Source organism: Fukomys damarensis, unplaced genomic scaffold (assembly GCF_012274545.1).
Source record: "Fukomys damarensis isolate Sample0158 unplaced genomic scaffold, DMR_v1.0_HiC HiC_scaffold_12, whole genome shotgun sequence".
NCBI classification, from domain to species: domain Eukaryota; kingdom Metazoa; phylum Chordata; class Mammalia; order Rodentia; family Bathyergidae; genus Fukomys; species Fukomys damarensis.
In genome coordinates, this window is record NW_022900924.1 from 36,227,601 (window position 1) to 36,248,702 (window position 21,102).

Sequence of the window (21,102 nt, forward strand, 5' to 3'; positions counted from 1 at the left end):
TATATATACATGCACCAAATAAATCTACACAATTTAAACTAGAACACTATTTGATTGCCTTATTGGTTCAGTATCTTGCCTTTAGAGGAAAATGTTCCAGCTAGTAGGTATTCTCTTCCTACATTTTTTATTTAAGCCTCAAAAAGATGTCTACTGAATATCAAAGAAGTATCAGAAATTAGAGAAAGAAACTGCTGAATGTTTTTTACTTTAGCTTGAGGGAAAGAAAAGCTGTAATGGTGAGAAAAAATTTACAGTGTAAAGTTCAGCAAGATTCACAAGCTGCAAATTGGAATGTTTTTCTATGTGCAAATCAGTGGTATGGATGTTCCATACTTGAAAGAATTATTTCAAATGAAGAAATTTCATTGCTTAAGAACCTTTCTAAACTGGCAAGGTAAGATGGAAAGTACACCAACTCAACTGTCCTGTAAAACTTTTATTCCAAATTATTTACTTTTCAATTAAAGAAGAAATTTATGAGCCATTTAGGAAAGTTATTTGTGATTTGGACTGTTCTAAATAATTCAGAAACAATAAAAGTGTTGCAAACTTCTTGCAATTAAGAAAATGTCTCAAAAAAAAAAAAAGAAAATGTCTCAAGTCTTTTCAAACTCCAAAGATTTCACTAATCTTCTAGATAACCAATAATTTTCACAATTATGTTAATTCTAAATTGTTATGCATATGCCTGTTATATTTTCAAAATAGGCTTGTCCAACATTATTATTTCCTAACATAAATATCCTGAGCCCAAATACAGAGAGAATTATATGCTGACAATTGCTGAGTTTATTTGCATATCAAGCTTGCTAACCTATAAATTGAACCCATACGAACTTTTGTGTATTGAGCAATTATTGTTTTCAATTGAGTGCATAATTTTTGGTCAATAAAATATGAAATATTTTTCTTGTACTGGAGATTGAACCCACGGGCTTCTACCACTGAGCTATAACGCTAGTCCTTTTTATTGATTTATTTTTATTTTGAGAAAGGGTCTCCCTAAAGTGTTCAGGCTGAGTACAAACTTGGGACCCTCCTTTTTCAGCCTCTGCAGTAGCTGGAATTACAGCTGTGTGTCATTATGCCCACTTTATAAAGTCATTTTTATGTTTTACTGAAGCTCTTGCCCTTTTTGTTAGTGTTTTACTTTCTCAATCATTAGACATGAAATATACAAATATTACAGTGTGGAAGTCCATGGGAGGGGATGTTTATTATAAAGGCTCTTTCTATTTAAAAGTGTACAGACCACTATCTTTGAATTTTTGGTAGCTAATTATATATTTAACCACCTTCTTTTTTCTACATGACTAGATTTACAGGAGCAAATAAATAATGAAAACAATGGACAACTTACAGATTTTACTATTGACTGATAGTGTATTTTTATAATTTACTGTATTATCAGGAGACTTCTTTAGTACAGCTCATAAAGTGATTTCCTAACTGACCTGTTGAAGAAAAACCTTGAGAACTCTTACTTGTTATGTTCTACTTATTCTTATCCAGTCTTTTCCTTTTCGGAATGAATCTTTTTCTTTTACGCTCAAACCAATTTAAGCTCTAAATGTGTTCCCAGGTGAAGGTGAGGGAGGAAAGCCTTATTGACATGATATTTGCCCTATTTAATTTTGCTGACATAGAAATCCCTGGGAACCCAGTGTTGTAGTTAAGAAGATTACGTGATGTTGGTCAATAAACTTAAAAATGGGATTTAAAGTGATAGAATTATCGAGGAAATGATTCAATACTAATCTTGCTCCTTTCAGAGAATCATAGAATTTTATTAAATAGATTTTTTTCAAAGTATCACTTCATCTTTGAAGAATCTTTATTTTTACAGGCCATTTTGGAATTAATACAGATTTTAGCGTAAAATAAATCAGGGTTCAGACCCTTTCTACCATAAAACATGTGATCTTAGGCAAGATTCATTTCTCTCATGCTGGATCCCTGAAACAGCGATGTTCTCAGGAAAAATTACATGAACTAGCATGTAGACAGTGTCTACATAATTGTGCAAATAGATACTATTTCATAGCATTTAGGTAGCAATAAATAATGTTGAACTGTATCGTTGCTAAATCGGTACTGTTTAAGTGTATTTTATATTCATTTAAAATATTTATTAGTTTCAAATAATTGTCTATTTACCTCTCTTAAGAGGTGTAAGGTGAATTTTCAACATACAATAAAAATAAGATTATCAATTTGCTACAGTTATAAATCCTTAGAGTCTTTAACCTTCCAGTTTTATAAGGAGAACAATACGTACCCAACATGTGGAATAAGCTTTAGGATTATATAGAGTGCCCATATCATAATACATATTAAATATGTGCATAAAGTAACAAAATAATAGAAGGACCTCTTATTTATAGGATCAGTGCTCTTTGACTTTTTTTTTTTTTTTTTTTTTTTTTTTTGGTACAGGGGATACAACTTGGGACCTTGCCTTTAGAGAGGCAGGTGGCAGCGCCACTGAGCTAAATCCCCAGCCCGTGTTTTTTTTAGTTTTTTACTTAGGGTCAGCAGACAGTGCAAAACTATATTACTGAAACTTTTTATGCCATTAATGTACATGAAATGTGTCAAGGTTTTTGTTTTGTGTTTTGTTTTATTTCGTGGTGCCTGTTATAGAACCCAGGGCCTCAGGTGTGATAGGCAAGTCCTTTACCACTGAGCTAAAATGCAATTTTGCATCAGGTTTCCTTTTAAAGTAACAACATTAGCAGGGTCTCAAATGTATTTTGCTTAATTTATCTCAGAAAAAATGAGTTACTTTTTTCAAAAACTAGCTCAACGCTTTAAAGGAAAAGACTTCTTTTATTAGTCACTAAAGTAGTTTCAGCCACGCCTGGCCGCTAACTCAAAATTAAGTACTATCACTGAAGCAAACATTGATTCTGGATTCTGTAGTTTAACCCTATGCTGTGCTATGTTAAGGTTTTGGGAACATTTTCTCTTAAACTCAGACTTTTGTCAGAATTGTGCTTTAATATATTTTGTTATTTGTTGCATCTAAATCCTCACTATCCTCATTTAAAATCCTCTTTTATCTCAGGGTTTCTCTATTAGATGGTGCAGACTTGCTTCTTTACAAAGTTCTTATGCAACGAAACAATTTTAAATGCAAAGTGTTTATTACTCGGCATATAATCAACAGGGTTAGAGAGTCTGTTATTATTGTTTACGCTGAACACACACATATATATATTTTTTTTCAGGATTTCAAGAAGATTCTGCAAAAAAATGTTGTAGCTTATGTGAGTCTCCACAGTCCCATAAGGGGAAACTCGAGTCTACACCCTGTGGCATCCCCATCTCTGCAGCAACTAGCAGTGGAGGTGAGATAAACTGTTTTTGTGGAATGCGATCATTCCTTTTGTCCATGAGTTTGTATTTCGTGATCTTTTTTATTTCTTTGAAAGCACACATATATTGATCAACGGTGTTTAAAAAAATTAGTGGGGGTTGGGGATTTAGCTCAATGGTGCTGAACCTGCCTTGAAAATGCAAGGTCCTGAGTTTAGTTCCCGGAAAAAAAAAAAAAAAAAAAGAAAAAGAAAAAGAATTATGTTTTATATAAAATATAAGTAAAAATATAATTTTTTAGAAATTGAATTCATCACTCATTCAATTCTACAATTTGAGATTTTGTGATAAATTGGGTCACTTTATATATTTCTTCCCCCTGGTTCATGTTTTGAGTACATTTGAGAACTATTTTATCTTTTCAACTACATTGGAAGCCGCTGAGGGCAAGAGTATATGACAAGTAAATGCAACATATCTTGAAAATAGCATGTGCAAAAGTGTGGGGAAGGAAAGCATGTTTTTTTCAATAAGTAACTTGAAAAAAACCATGTTATTTTTGATATCTTACTAGAGTTATTTTAATCACTTCTCACCTATTTTAAAGACTTCAGCAGAACATTTTCTTGCTTATTAATAGAGTTTAGACTTTTATTTCTATGTTCTTTGACTTCACTACCAGCCCAGTGGTATGTGGTATTTCTCATTCTGAAAACAGACTTGTCACCCCCAGGGCCAGTTTCCTCCCAGCCCCAGCGTCTCTCAGTGCATACTGGAAATGACCTTTAAGATGCTCAGGCTTTCTAGTGAGTTCAAAGAATGAACTAAAGAAAGATAAAGAATGATACTTTGAATTATCCATAATCCCTGATTGAAATGTAATGCAAACTAACATTTTACGACTTAGAAAGTATTTTCTAGTTTAATAGTTTTTGTTGACATTTCCTTATGTAGTACAATAAAGGAAACATTACGAAAGATGACATGGATAAATCTGTGCATTTAAGATCAGCCAAATCCCAATACATATACCTTAAATTGTATCTGGATCTGTAAGTTAATTTCCCCTGATCTGTGTACTGCTTTAAATTCATTTTCTTTTACCTTTTGTAATTTAATGGTAAATAGAAATAACAATCTATTTTTAAGTTTTGTTTTTTGAGACACTATGTAGCTATGTAGCTCAGGCTGGCCTTGAACTCATGATGTACCCCAGGCTGGCCTCAAACTCACAGTGATTCTCCTGCCTCAGCCTTCCCAGTGCTGGGATTACAGTCATGCGCCACAATATCCAGCTAGCAAAGAATTAAGGTGTTTCAAACTCATATAGTATCATTTTGAGAATATAGTATTACCTAAAATACTTTTGTACATCTTGTATTGTTACACATCTTGTAATAGACAATGATAATATCTGTTAGTATATAAATTTCCTTATGTGGCTGAAAATGTAGCTCACTTATGAATACTTGATTAGCATGTACAAGGCCGTGGGTTCATCCCCAGAATAACAAACAAAACTATGTGAGAGCACAGCGTGATTTCACCATAATGAATGTTGGCATAAAAAAGATGTACCTTCTCATTTGTTTTCAAAATGAGCCCTTTTATACTATAAGTGAAAATATTTACTCACTAACCTTAAATCTAAAAATGAAGCAAAGTCTATACTGAAGGAAAATGTCTTTCAATTGAGATGTGTGTTTGTGTATGTTCATTCCATAGAATAATTTTGAAAGGTAGGAATATTAGAAGTTCAGAAGAAAATGATAAAGATGAGTGTTACATACTTAGTCATATTAAATATTCAGATTAGCATTACATATTTAGATATATTAAATATTGTAGAACAAATGTGTATGATGACAGCTATATTTTCATACAAAATGTAATATGTTGTTTTCTTTAAAATATATTAACAGAAAATAAGAAAAAAATAACTGAAGGAAAAAAAATCATTTTGTAACTTGTATATTAATATGAGTAGCATCTAAAATAAAAATTTTAAATTTTTCCTTTAAAACTGAATTTAAATTGTTAACATAAGAATATATGTAACTTCATATACATTGACAAAGATATGTATTAGTTTACTTGAATCTGGTGAGCCTATATATAGATCATATAAGTCATATCATCTAGTATAAAACAAGCAATTTGAAAATGATTTTTCTACACAGAACAAGATTTTCTTTAAAGCATGTTGACAAAATTATGGATCACACAAAGTTGTATGGAATGTATGATACAAAATGCTGGTTCCAAAAGACCTTGTGACATTTGTGTGATGGGTTTAAATCTATGCAATGGGATCTTTAAACTATTAGCACCTAATACTATACTTTATTTGAAAAATCTAGACAAATACAGGATTATTAATACATTATAAGCTTAATAAGATAAAAATTGAAAGTTTTCCTAAATCAGAGTAGCTTTAAGTGCATTATTAGTATATTATTTCAATGAAGCAAATGGCAGCCTCACGGTTTTAGATCCATGAGTATTAATAATCTCGGTATGGTATGCTTATTATTCAAATCAGATTGCCTGGAAATGTGGAAGTGTAATGTGCACATAGTCAATTCTCCATTTAAATGGACAGCATGATGAAATGTGACAAATATATACAGTCACATATATAGGGTCCCAGTCAAGATGTATAGTATTTCTACCATGCAAAAGTATTTCATAGTTTCCTCCCTTCATCCTCTGTCCCGGCAACCACTGGTCTGAATTTTACCCCTATAGTTTTGCCTTTCAGAACATCAGTAAGAATTGGGATCCTATGGTATGTGTCCTCTGAGTACACAGAGTAATGCTGTTTAAGATTCACACAGATGGCTGCATGTGTCAGTAGTTTCATAGCATTTTCTAGGTTATTGAGAAGATAAGCTACAGGGCGATTAGTGCAATGCCTTTAGAGCTCTCCCTCCAGTCTGTCACTAAAACTTTGATGGTGAAGTAAGGAGAATTTAAATAATTGCAATTGAGAAAAAAATATATCGAAGGCAGTCCACTAAAGTTGAACACTACAACTATGTTCTCTCAGTGGAGAGAATAACAACTTTCTGAAGATCAAAAACTGTTTAATTAGTCTGAATCTAATATTTGAGTTGACAAGTCTTTCTTAGAATTCATGCAAGATTTACTAAAGGAATGGGAAAAAGTTGGGGTTACCAAGGTTGGGTAACAGGAGCATGAGGGGTCTTTGTGTTAGTCTCCTTTCTTCTGGATTTATTGTAAATATGTATTACATTTGAAAATAATCAGAATGTTTTTAAAAATCATAACACTGATAACTAATAGTTTGTCTTGGTAGTAATATATGAATGTCTTACCGACTGAGTAGGAATTAAGTAGGAATTAATTTTAAAACGTTTTTACAATTGAGTTTTCCAAGACTTCTGTTAATATTTTCAATATGATTTTGTTTGTATTTGTGCTGTCAGTATTTTCACACACACAAAAGTAATTTTTCACTTATAATTAGCTTAAAAGCTTTAGAATTAAAATTAAATTCAAAGCCTAAAATATAAATAGTAATATTTCTGTATATCAACGTTTAAGAAATGAATATATATTATCTGACCGTAAACTACATTTCTTTTACAGATTGTGAATTTTTTTCCTAGTGGGTGGCTTCAATTTTCACTCCCTTAATGGTCGCAACACACTTCAGTTAATGTTTCATGGATATCTTTTTGAATTATATTTATTATTCCATCACTGTATTACACAGAACATAGTGAACTTAATTTAACCTGTTATTGACATAAGGAGCATTATCTATTTTTCTCATTCTCAAGTGAATATAAACCCTATATGTAAACTTCTATGAGGACTGAGGATGTCTGTAGAGATCAGTGGAGAACCCAGTTCCTTTGAATGAGGAGAGAGTAAGAGATCTTAAGCAATATCCAATTTATTGGGAGAGGAGTTCTTTCTTAAAAATGAATCTCCACTGAATCCTTAAAATATACAATAAAAAACACACAGTTCATTGACTTTAGTTAATGAAACACAACTGCCTTCATGCAAAATAACTTTTCAATTAAAGATTAAATTTGCTCCGCAAATAGTAGTTTTAAACATTAGGATGCAACACAAACACAAATGTGTCTGTCTACATTGCTGTTTTATTCTTAGTTTTTGCAATCATCTTTCAAAGATCAGAGAAGATATTGATTTTGCCTTTAGAAAAACAGAATTTGATCATGCACATATTAGTCAGTGCTTTGTAAGTCTCAAGTAAATAGTGATGAAATTTCTAAGAGGTTATTTTGGGAAAGCCTGCAGCATTTGTACATATGAAAGTAGTCAATCTAGCTATACTCTACTAGAACACTAGTTTTGAAGCGCCTGCCAGAAGCTGGAGAATCTTATGAAAGAAGCATCTACATCAACATTGTAGAACTGTACAAGGGATTGACACTATAAAAAAAAAAAACTTTTAAAAACTGGCAAAGATATTTCCAGGTTTGTAAGTTTTATTTTTTAATTTCATGTTTAGTTTTTACATACCAGAAAATACAAAACATATATTTCAAATCATCTAATTTCCTTAGACTGGTAAGCCCAGACCTGGACTATAATACTGGTTCTGAATACTCCTGGTCCACTGCAGAGCTCTTTTATGTGACAGATATTCACAAGAAGCCAAAGTGTGCACAACAGTGCTATAATTGTTGTAGAACACATGATAACAAGATGAAATGTTCTATTGCCCAGGAACTTACTATTTTTCTATGAATTTAAGATATGCATAACTAGCTAAAATAAAGGAGTATGATATCAGCTCACTGAAATTTACAGAAAATAAATCATGTGACTGATTTAATGCAGAAATGTGTATTATAGGATAGAGGTAAAAAGTATGTGTGGATTCTGAAAGTGGAAGGAATTCAGTAATTTGTTTTTTTTAAAGCTGAGTACTTCAATTATGTAGACAAAGTATTTTACTGAATGATTAATGTTTCTTTTCAAATCAGATGTACATACTAATGTCCATCTCAGTTTCTGTTTCCCTGTTCAAACTGAATACAGTGATGTTTATGCTCCTTTCCTCTTCCAGGGGTGCTTTATGTGTGATATGTGCAGTTGCATCCTGAACTATGTAGCTGCTGCTATCTCTCATGACTACCTGATTACCACTGTTATTATGGGGGTAAAGCAAAATAGTTGAGACATTGTATCAGAAGATACTTTGTTCACATATTTGAGAATTAAAACCCTGATTTGCAAGTAATAGATATTATCTAACAATTTTTCTTGACTTTATGTTTATATACAATGGAACAATAAAAACAATTAAGTTTTATTGTCATCACATCTAAATTATAACTTGGCAGAGCCTAGAGTTTTTGAACAAGTCTATGCTAAATCAGTTGATATTCTCTTGAGATGAGATGTAGGACCATTTTTCCCCCTTTAAGTTTATTGGTACATTTAAAGCAAATAATACAGTTACATTTATCTTTGGGATCTTGTACCTTTACATATGTCTTGGCTCTTATTTTATCCCCACTCCCCTGTCTTCCCTTCACCCACTTCACCCTTCCATATTTACAAAGACTTTGTATCCATTTTATTCTTTTTTCACATTTTTTCTTTTCCCTTATTTCCTTTCCCCTCCCCTTCCCACTTCCCCTTTAGCCATTTTGTTTCTATTTCACACTTTCAGTTATACCATTGGAACTTTATTTACACTGTTTGTCACATCAGAGAAATTATTCAGTGTTTACTCAAGCATGTCCTATTTATTTCACTTAAAAGTATTGCCTCAATGTGCATCCATTTAGCAAAAAATGTTTCTAGTTTCTCATTCTTTATGGCTGAGTATAGTATTCTATTTTATACAAAAACCACATCTTTATCCAGTCTCCAACTGATGGGCATTTGGGCTTTTCCCAAGTTTTAGCTATTATGAACTGTGCCTTTATAAACATGGGTGAGCATATATCACTGTGGTATAGTTCTTTCAATTCTGGGTCAAATGGGACCTGTAATCCTAGTTCTTTGAGGTGTCTCCATATTGATTTAAACAGTGGTTGCACCAGTCTGCACTCCAACCAACAATGGAGAAGGATTCCTTTCTCCTCACAGCCCTGCCAACATTTGTTACTGGTTGAAATCAATTAATAACATTTTTTAAGATGAGGAGATCTCCTCAGATGAGGCATCTGAGAAGTGGTGCTAATCAACCTGACCACTCTGAAAATATTGTGCAATATATAGCCTACAAACTTTGGAATCCTATGAGGTTCTTCCAAATGAGTGCTGATGCTTCTTGTATTTCCTTAAGAGTGTGTGTTTGCCTGTGTGTGTATATGTGTGTGTGTGTGTGCTATCAAAAATGACGTCTACATGCAGTTACAGATAGTTACTGAATAGGAAACATAGGAAAGCATGTGAGATGAGCAGTCTATATGTTGTGATTATTTTGGACAGGATGGAAGACCATGCACTTCAGAGTTGCCTCTGAACCAGCATTACAGTGATGCAATTTTTTTTTTTTTTTTGGTACTGCCGATCAGACTTGGGACCTTGCACTTGCAAGGCAGGTGGCAGAAACACTGAGCTAAATCCCTGCCCCTACCTTGATATTGTTTTGATTTACATGGTTTATATGGTTTGATTTATATGGTTTCATTTGTAACACAATTCATATATTTTTTCCATTTATTCTGCCTTTTGAACTTACAATGCATTTATTTTTTCTCTGGTGTTTTTAATCATAATACATAATGGCAGATGATAGAAGCATGGTCATAAAATAAAGATAGCTAATAAATTAATATTTTCTTTTTCTTCCTCTGCTCTTGATAAAGGACTGAAATAAAGCTTAATTTCTATTCAGCTGATTGTGTAATATAAAAGTTGAATCAGCTTTAAAACATTATTCTACTGAATCCTCTTCCATGAAAAATTACATAAATTTGGTTTTGTATTTTTATTTTATGTTTTTTGAGTTTATTAATGAGAGATATTGTCTTCACTTTTATCATGAATGCTAACACTTTTCAGTGGGCTTTATTTAATTTATCTTCTTTTCTTCTGTTACTTCTACTGCTAGTCAACTGAAGTGACCATAAAGACTAGTAATCTGATTTAAAATCTTTCTTTAATTTATCACTTCAATAAAGTCTTACATTTAAAATCACAGTTCTATTGGCAGGTTTATCTATCTTCCAGGTTTACAAGACTTTGCTTTGTGTTTAAACCAACCATTCCTTCCAGTTTATTACTGTTTTACAAGGTTTTCTGTTCAGTATACATTGACACCATATAAATCCCTTTTTATTTAAATTTAGGTATCAAGGGAAGTATTAGTGAGAGTTTGATTCAAACTCTGATTTAAATATTTGGGTTATGTATCCAAAAAGAAAGGCAGACAACTTGAGAATTTTAGCTTGAGCTCCTTTATAAACTTATAAATAGTATATTGTTAAAATGGCTTTAGCTCAAGTGCTTTTTTGTCTGTATGTTTTTTATTGTTATTTTAGACCTTACCTCTACCAAATTTGGAAGAATGGCCATTTATGCAAAAGAGGAAGTAAATCACATTTATCAAGTCTTACCATTTATCAAGTTTTAACAGTTTTAGTTAAAAACCTACAGTTCATGTTATTAGTGATGCTTTGCCCTTATACCGTATGAAAGTTTTGTAGTATTTTACATGTAATCAATTAAAACAGACAGTCTCAGGCTAATGAAAGAAGCAATCCTATGAAGTGTAAGTACTAAAATAGTTTTAGTATCTGTTAGCATGTACTTTGATAAGTAGAATCAATCATATCTGCTTGATTTTTTTGTTCCTCTTTATTTTTAAGTGGTGTCTTGTACTTGTCAAGGACTTTTGTACTTGAACAGTGTGCTGGGTTTGGTTCTTCATCAAAATAATTTGGTTTATGGAAACAAAAGGAAATCATTAATAATGTAAAACAAATGATTAAATAAGTAAATATATGAATAAAACCTGTTATTCCCAGTGTGCATTGTGAAAGGTATACAAAGTAGGATCAGCAGTATGTTGCTCTGAATCACAAGATCCCATATGTAAGGAGAACACATAGCTTTCTCCAAGTTTGTTTATTCTAGATCATTTTGCTTCAGGCAACTTGTAAAAGTGGCCACAGAAATGCTTCTTTAAAGTAACTTAATTGTACCTTAAAGTTGGAATCTTAACAAGAACATAAGCAAGTGTCGAATAGTTTCACTTTGAAAGTAAATTTCTCCAAATGACAAAAATGTACAAGTTAATATTTCTCAGTGCAAATTTACTTTTTCAGGCATACAACTTAATATATTCTGGAGATAAAAGACTTGAAGGCAGTGATTATTCCTTCCCTTGATCTGGAATTTCACCTGCAAAATTATAGCCCCAAAAGTCCTACATGGTGACACTAATACTTCCATACTTGCTACTGCTATCTAAAATTTTCAGGTGCAAAATTATAATTTTAATATGAAGATGATAAAAGAAATTGAACCGCAGAACATTAAATTATTTTAACTCAGAAAAAACAATCCTTCTCAGGGCCATGATAACAATTTTTTCCATGTCTCCAAGGCAGAGAGAAACAATTTCAATTCAGCCTCAGGATGAATTCTCAAATAAGAATTGCCTTAAGCTGCTCAAACAATGTTGTAAAGAGATTAAACATTTTTATGGATGAGTGCTTCAGCTAATATTTATTTATGTGGCAATTCAGTTATGAATTCATCTTTTATTCATTTGTATTTGCTTATTTGTTTATTTAGTTTTTGTAATGTATAAGAGAGCTTGCAATTTGTTCTTAAGGTCTGTTTATTACCACACTACAGTTTTCATACGTATTACTTTTCTATTTATGCCTTTACAAGTATTCTCTCTAAATCTATAAGTCATATATGGTAACAGTTTATGAACTATAAGGTCCTATGAACATTTTACATTGAGTATTGGTGTTTATAACTCCTTTTTAAATTGAATTTTATTTTTATTAATTAATTTTATTGGTACATTTAAGGTATACAGTATAGTGACATTCATTATTTGAAATTTGCACCTGGACATAATCCCCCTTTGTTCTTATTTTTTTTACAACTCTTTTCTTGGGCTGCATTGGCAACATGGTCTGGAGCTTTGGAAATTTATTTATGATAACCCTCGTCCCATGAAACAGCTCTCACATATTATTCTACAGTAATCAATGATAATTCAAGAAAAAATCAAGATGCTAGTAGCTAAGATTGAAATAGACATTAATCTAGAGAGGTTTATAGAGAAGAATCTATTTTAGAATCACAGCATCAAAGAGGTACCGTGTTCCATAGCACTTGAAACAAAAGAAGGATTAATCAGCTACATTTTATGTGTATTTCAGTGAGCCATGGAATAAAATAGTATTTTTTCTAGTTATATAGAGACAATAGTCTAAAATCTTAAGCAGGTTTCAATAACATTCAGTAGGTAATCATAGGTTGGCAAAATAATGAGTTATTGCACAATCCCTAAATGAGGAAGGATGTTGCTCTAGTTTGGTAGAGATTGACAGGTGTGATTGATGTATTCATATTATCTTAAAAGTAAGAATTTAGATAAAAGAACGTGTACGTCACAAACAATTCCCTGAGAACTATCATAGTCCCATGTATTATTTTATTGTGCTCTTTGTAGAGAAACTGTAAACTTATGAGCAAAAGAAAGGCATAAATAATAACGTATAATTTTACTATTCAGAGATAATCTCTGAGAATATTTTACCTTGTGTTATATAGACAAGCACTGTTACAAAAAGGGAAACGAGATCTGCAGCTTTTTTCTTTTCAATATACCACAAATACCTTACAAATTAAAAATGTATTATCCTTGTTAGATCAGTGAAGTATATTAAAAATCTGTAAGAATTCACAGTAATACACGGACAAATCCGTAGGTTTGATTTTTTTAATAAAAATGTTCATTTAACATATATTCACACACACAGCTATAACATCTCTATCAATTTTCATTTTTAACATTATATACATCTGAAAGGTTTTTATTGGGCTTGTTTTTTTTGTTTTGTTTTGTTTCGTTTTGTTTTTGTTATTTGTACCAGGGACCAGGGATCAAACTCAGGACTTTGTTCTTATAAGGCAGGTGGCAAAAATCACTGAGCTAAATTCCCGGCCCAGGTTTTTATTAATAATGCTACTATATATTCAATTGTATAAACTTTTGCCCTTTTTGAACCAGGACGCTTTAGGATCAGGAAGCTAATATTACAAATGCCACTATTATAGTATTCTGTGAAGATATTTCGAGTCTGCAGCTACTTCCAGTTATTGGCTTTTTTTTTTTTCTTTTTGGTTTATTGTTTTTGTTTTTGTTTTTGTTTTGGTACCTGTGATCTAACTCATATCCTTATGCTTGTGAGTCAGGCACAGTGTTGCTGAGCTAAATCTCCGGCAAGTTACTGGCCTTTGAACCATACTGTCTCAGCCATGACACACAGGGATATGGAACGAACCGTATTCTGCCTCCTGAAACCCACAAGCCTGGTATTCCACCTCACAGATACATTACCTCCATGACAGGCCTGTAGTAGCAAAAACATCTGGTCTAGTAACTGCCTTCCTTTTACCTTCCTCATCCCTGGCGGGTGTGTGTAGTTGCTGGAAGCTTCAGTCTCAGTAAGTTGTGAAGTTGTATTTCATATGATAGAAACAAAGCAATGATTAAAGTATTACTTCACAAATCACACAGCTTTTTTGCCACACGAAGAGAATTTCTTAAATTCACAGGGCTTAAAGGAGGAAAGAGGAAGGTGAGCAAATCTCGCAGAAAATAGACAAGGCATATTAAACACAAAGTCAAGTGAGTTCCAAATTATTAAAATCCACTTGCTCCATTGAGTGGAAGCCAGTATCTGTGGAAAAGAAAGTATAATTAAAGTTTGAGGCATACATTTATATGACTGGTTTTCAGGAGAAACTGGCATGACCACTGAACCACAAGTCCACCGTGTGGGTGTTGGTGGAGAGGCTTTACAACTCCAGGGTATGTGAGTTCTAGACTGAGTTCTAGACATCTGAGGAAACAGCTGACTGAGCCCAGACCTACCACAGGTTAAGCTCTCACAGTGTCTGTCATACTCTTGATTTTACATGTATTTCGAAGCCTTGTAGTTGTAGTGAGAAATGCATGGGTGTGGCCATCTTACACTCATGAAGCAGCATTCTCTAAGGCAAGAGAGTTCTTACCCTTGGAAAGGGAGCATTCAGAAAGAATACACCCCAAAACATCTACCGATCATTGCAAGGCCATGTAAGGTTGGATAGATCAGCTTTCCTTTTGCAGGAACAAAACGCTTGACACATACATCTTAAAAGAATGAATGGTTTATTTGGGTCATTATATCAGAGGTTTCAGTCCATGGTCCGCTGACTACAAGACAGAAACATCATGGCAGAAGGACCTGTTACAGCAAAGCTGCTCACTTTATGCGCCTGAGAAGCAGAGCATAACATAAGAGCAACAGCAAGAGATACATCCTCCAGAGACACATCCCCAGGGACCCACCTCCTCCAACTGAGACCTTTCTAGCATATTTAGCACATTCAGCTGTGAATTTCAGTGACTTGGTCCACGGACCTCACCCACATGATGCAATCATCCTGAAGGGTTATCTTCATTCAGTCGAGTTGACAAGATTAACTAGCACAGAGGTGGTCAGCAGATTTACAGTTTCTAATAGGTAGTAGTTTATCCAAATTCTTCATATCCTCTTGGAATAAGTTCTAAACAATGAAATTTTGGGGTCAAAGAATACTAGTTTCTAACTTCATATACTTTTATGCCATTTTACATTGTATTTCTAATAATTTATCAATATGATAAATCAAATATGATAGCATCTCCATTACTTAATTTTTACTTGCATGAACCTGTTTTATTTTCTAAGACCTAGAGATACAGCTGCCCATTATCCATCTTTCTTTATGAAATGTGTCATAGCTTTTAAATAGTATCCTTTCCTTTGTATCTTTGCTCGAAATTGCCTTCTTACTGAGAAATTCCTTATTCTAACATTTAAAGTCTGAAATGCCATCCTAGCAATTTATATCTCCCTTTGGAGCTTTTTTTTTCTCTTTATCACTTAACATTATGTATTATATATTAAGTGACATATTATCTCGTTATCTTTTTCTCTTGGTGAAACTTAATCCCCTGGGATGTAGAAATTTGGGAAGTTTTGCTCATTGCTGCATCCCATAACCTGGAACCTAAGTCTCTTTCTACAGAAAGGACCTGTTGCATAAATGGAAGAAAGCAAGATTAGGAGCAGTGTAGCGAAGATATGGGTATGAACATATGGAACAAGCAGTGGCTACAGACAAATAAGGTTAGTGAGGAAAACTCCACCGAGGCACTGAGGCATTTTGTGAAGTACAAGACAGTGGTTTCTGGATCTATGGAGACAGCATAGATACACTGCGAGAAACCTATCCCAGATACTCCCAATGCAAATGAAGCAGCAGCTATTGAACATTTGCTTAGGGCAGGAAGATAGAGATACGTAGTTCAGAAAAATAGGCACAAGACTGGATAGCAGAGGTCAATGCAAGTGATCAAAAATAAAACAAAATAAGGTGCATACAAGGTATAAAATAAGAAATCAGATGTCACTGTGAAACTTAGCATAATCCACATTGTTAGCATAAATTGATATTTTATGATCCCATAACTCAGGCATTCAAATATATACTTGCCAGAAATAATATTTCAATGGTTCAGAGCTCACCCTCCTAGAGCAATCTAGAATATTCTTGAAGAAAAGCCCTTGGAAATATGCAAAATTAGATATAATGGACATTTAATAATTAACTGTAATTGGCATATTTTTTAAAACTTCATTTTATACATGCACTATAATGGATAAAATGTAAAAGACTGTCAATAAGATATATTGGTAAGTATCTGGAGCAACTAGATATTTCATACTTCACGCACTTGTGATGGTATAAAATGATCCTTTTACTTTAAAAATGATTTAGTGATTTTTTATAAAGCTAAACATCTATCATCCATATTATTCAGAAATTTCAATCTGGATATGTTTCAAAAAAAGAGAAATATGTCTGTAAGAAGATCTATATGAACATGCTTATGGAAGCTATGTTCATAGTAGCCCAAATGGAAGATAACTTGAATATCTGTCAACAGAGAATACATACAATGGATTACTATCTAGCATTAAAAAATAATAATCTGTTGACACACACATCATAAAAAAACTCAAAAAATTGTGACTGCAAAAGAGCATACATTATTCTATTTCATTTGTAAAGTCTAGAGATGATCTAGGATATTAAAAATCAGTATTTATATCTGGATTAAAGTGTCACTATATATAAAATTTAATACTTATGCTCAATATACATCCTAACAAAATTTATCTTCAAAAATTTTCTTCTCTTAGTTAGAGACACAAAACCTATTATGACAGTACTAAAGTTAAGCATAAAAGACTGTTAGGAAAAATCTTAAAAGTAAGTAATTCAGTTTTCAATAAAGAGTTAGAAAATCTAAAATATACTTATCTAAAGGATGCATATTAGCCAACATTAGCCAACATCAAGAAAATCTCAGCATGAATGTTAAAGTAATCATTAGATTCAAAATCTACTAAAATTACTATAATTTCAATTCAGTGAATTCTTCACTTTGGAATGAAGATTCTTAAATCTGAACTTTTTACGAGGCTGCTGTTCAGTATTACATTTTCAATCACCCAATGTATCCCAAAAGTTAAAATCACAAAAATTTTTATCTTCAAATATGTAACCATAGACTCCAGACATAGAATTTATTTTGCAAAAGCCTTTTAAGCAACTAAGGAAATCTGTGCAGTTGGCAAAGAAGGCCATGGTCTATGGTATGGTCTTTTAGTCTGTCAGTATCTTTAAAAGCATTTATTATAGCAAAGCAACTTTCAATTTCCTTTTCCTTTGAGAAAGTCTTTTAGAGTGCTATAAAAATTGTCTTTTGGTGTACTTAGACATATCTTCTCAAAAGATATCTTTATCATGTTTAAAAATTATGCAAGTTTTCAAAAGATGCTTGTACTTATAGACTCATTGCTTCATTAAAAGTAATGTATTTGTGCCTATGTTTTTTTACTAACCTACTAGTTTTATTTCAGATTTTTAATCCTCTTCAATTTATAAAATATACTGTATATTTAGGTCATATTTGTATTCCTTCTGGATTTTTTTCAGATATTTATCATGAGATTTTATAAGGAAATGGCAAGGAAAGATTTAACATATTTTTTTTGTGGTTCACATTTTTTACTTTACTTATTCTCTGGGTATTGTGTAGTTTACCTAAGCATTTTACTAAATGAAGTGATTCAATTTTATTTTTAAGCTTGTTATTTGCTTATTGCAATAGTATATTTTTACATAGAAACACAGTTCATTGAGTTTACAGAGTTAGTCATTTTTTCTTAAAATAAATACCAGCACAAGAAGTAAGAATTTCATAAATGTATAAAATATTACTTGATAAATACACTTACCTGGAGAATTGTATTAGTTTTACAAAATGTTTAAAGATCATGTTGCTGTGCTACATATAATATATATGCTTACCTTGAGTATCTTACTAATTGCCTTTTACTTTAGTGAAGCTTTGTGCAGATAGTTTATAGGGAAATGTTGAAAAAAAAGATAGCAATTTATTCTTGAGAAGGCATTCACATAGTAAGCTATGTGTCAGGCATAAAGCGGATTTAATGGCAATCAGTTCTTTTTCTTTAACTTTACTTTTTCTCTTCCTTTAAACCCCCTGTGTCTAGGATCCTTTATTAATCTTTTTAATGTATTTTTCTATTGTTTTTTCTTCCTTTCAGGGTAATTAGCAATGAAGTGCTTGTACCTAATGTGTCTTCTAATGCATGATTTAAAAAGTTTGGACACTTTAATAAATTGTATTTCATGTCTGTATATAATCTCAGCTTGGGCATCCTTAAGAATAGTACTTCAGGTTGGCTTTTTATTGTCATTCAAAGAAATGCCTTTGATGTTTCAGGAGTAGTTGCCAATTAATATTAATTCAAATATATGTGTTCTGTATTTAGACTAATGGGTTACTGTTGTGGGGAAGAAGTGAGTGTATTCTTGGGTGATTGATATGACTGACATAACACAAATTTCTACACTGAACTTTTCATTCATGTCCCAGCATGAATCTTTGCTGACCTCAGACATCTTAACTCTCTTTCATTTAACCAAAAGCTGTAGGGTCATGCTTTACTATTCTCTTTGTCTGATATCAATCTATTGGCTCTTATCCTCAACATACTAGAATTCAAATATATGTCACCACCTCTGTACCTTCACTGAAATCCCAAGATGATTTCAGAAACCCTCATTGCTTGCCCTGCTTTCACCCCTGTCACCTCATTGTCAGTTTTGCTTGAGTTAACCTTACAACTTTTAGGCAGATCATGTTGTGTTCTGCTTCTCATTTCGCTTAGATAAAAGATAAGGTCCTCACACTGGCTTAAGGGCCCCAAAGAATACAATCCTATCTGACTAACCCCATTTGCTGCTACTCTCCCCCTTGCTTACTCTGCTGCAGTCAGTGCCTTTCACAGCCTGACTTACCCTGTGTACCTCATTCATTTTCAACCCCACCACACTCAACCATGACCAAATCCCTTAACCAGTAAGTACTATCGTGGTATAAGGCTCTACACAATCTACTTGTTGACTCTGTTTCCTGTCAGTCTCTTCTCTTTAGAACATCAGGCATATGAAAAGACAAAGAGATAGTTGTTTATTTTATTCACTGATGCGTTTTTGGTACAAAAATCAGGGTTTAGTTTTTCTAGAATTTTTGAAGTTTTTTGTATGTTTGTTTGTTTCATGTATGGTCCTGGAAACTGAACCTAGGACTTTGTTACATTCTCAGTCCTTTTTAAATTCCCCCCCCCCTTTGAGCTAGGGTTTTACTAAGCCTTTAAATTGTTCAAGCTTGGCTTGAACTTTAGATTTTGGATTATTTTTTCCCCAGTCAGGACACTATCCATAAAAATCAAAGACAGATTTTTGTCTCTTTTCTTCCAAGTGTCTCAGCTCCAAGTAGGACCCTTCCAGGAACCTGCCTTTCTGACATGCATGGTAGCTTATGAAGACCGCAAAAATTAGGCCCCTTTGTGAAATTCAATCCAAATAGCACTACTTTTCAAAAATCTTTGCAAAATACCCTCTTAAATAAATGTAAATAGTATTTTAAAAACATAATTCATCTAATGACCCAGCTTAATAGAAAAGTTTACTTGTGAGATTGTGAGAATATAGCAGAAAATGTGCTCAATACAGATATGATAAATAGTTTCTTGATAAGATATAGAATTCTGGGATTCTCAGGAATGTATGTTTTAAAAATATTTCATTTATTTCCTTTTTCATTTGTCAAGCTGTTCTAGCAAAAAAAAAAAAAGTGCTATACTATTTGGGGAAGACTGGCAACAAATTAAGTAAGAGTGTTAATTGGCCAAACCAAAGCAAACACTACAGAAATGGAAATGCCAAAAAGAAAAGTGACATGATAAAATGACACTATTGAAGTGGAAAACAATGTAGTTTAAAACATTGCTCTTCACTGAATATTTTAATTTCTGTTTAAATCAAAGATCTTTGAATGTTTGACATAATTAGTGATGTTTTAGTTACTTCTTTCAGATGAAATCGAACAAAGATTGTGGGCAAGCATAATCTGAATTAGAGAATAAGCATGGATTAGTCTGAAGTTCTAGACCCTTATTTATGCTAATATTTGTCTGGCTGTAACCTAAAATATGTAAACTATATGAGGGCCAACTCTAATGCTGTTATTTGACCAAAGTGTGAGGCCTATGCTAAATATCTGATACAAATAGTTTCCATGTTTATCATATGATTTGTATTTATGTGTAAACAGTTGTGTGTCCACATCCATGCATTCATCTATGTGTGTATAAAACGTATTAAATAAAACCATTTATATTAAATTTGAATTATAAATGGCTCTCAAAACAGCAAGTTAATGAGCAATAAGGTGTTATGTTCACTCCGCATATTCTAATTTTACTTTCAAATAGATCTTAGGCCAGAGAAGCTGGAGACATTGTAAGGCTACAAATTTACCTTGGAGATGGTGCATAATTCCACCCTCTGTATGTCTATTTCACTGAATTATATTTTGCTATTGATAAATGATTAAGAAAAGGTGTAATAGAACATACATTTTATGAAAACATTTTTGTATTTAGACTAAACTCCCTACCAGGATATTTCCTGCTTGATTGGAAAGAATTGGGCCCCTTAATCATGTAACCATGCAATCTTCTGTAAGCAGGCTATATTATGAAGGACCAGGCTAAATTACTAGTCATAATATCTATTATTATGAGAATAAAACAACTAATGTATTTCCCCATGGCAGTAGGTGATGGGGATTGATTGCTAGGATTTTCCTAAACATCTAGAGGTAAAACAAAAACACTTCATATTATTGATGAAGAAATTTAAAACATATATTTATTAAATAGATAGCATTTCTAAAGAAATATTTGTTTGTCTAAAATTCAAATATAGGGCCGGGGATTTAGCTCAGCGGTTTGGTGGCCTGCCTTTGCAAGTGCAAGGACCTGAGTTCAATCCCTGGTACCCCCCAAAAAATAAAAATAAGAAAATAAAAAAGTAAAATTCAAATATAATGGCATAAAAGGCTAAGAGAATTTTTTTTTTTTTTTTTTTTTTCCGGGG

The 21,102-nt window shown here is 32.6% G+C and overlaps 1 protein-coding gene across 5 annotated transcripts in view; it reads left to right on the forward strand.

Annotated features, from left to right (window-relative positions):
* Naaladl2 (N-acetylated alpha-linked acidic dipeptidase like 2) overlaps positions 1-21,102 on the forward strand; it is an 853,454-nt gene that overhangs the window by 528,875 nt on the left and 303,477 nt on the right. For all 5 annotated transcript variants that reach the window (XM_010632423.3, XM_010632422.2, XM_010632426.2 and 2 more), the window contains one exon: positions 3,234-3,353. In XM_010632423.3, coding sequence (XP_010630725.1) covers positions 3,234-3,353 — 120 coding nt within the window. The remainder of the gene's footprint in view (positions 1-3,233; positions 3,354-21,102) is intronic.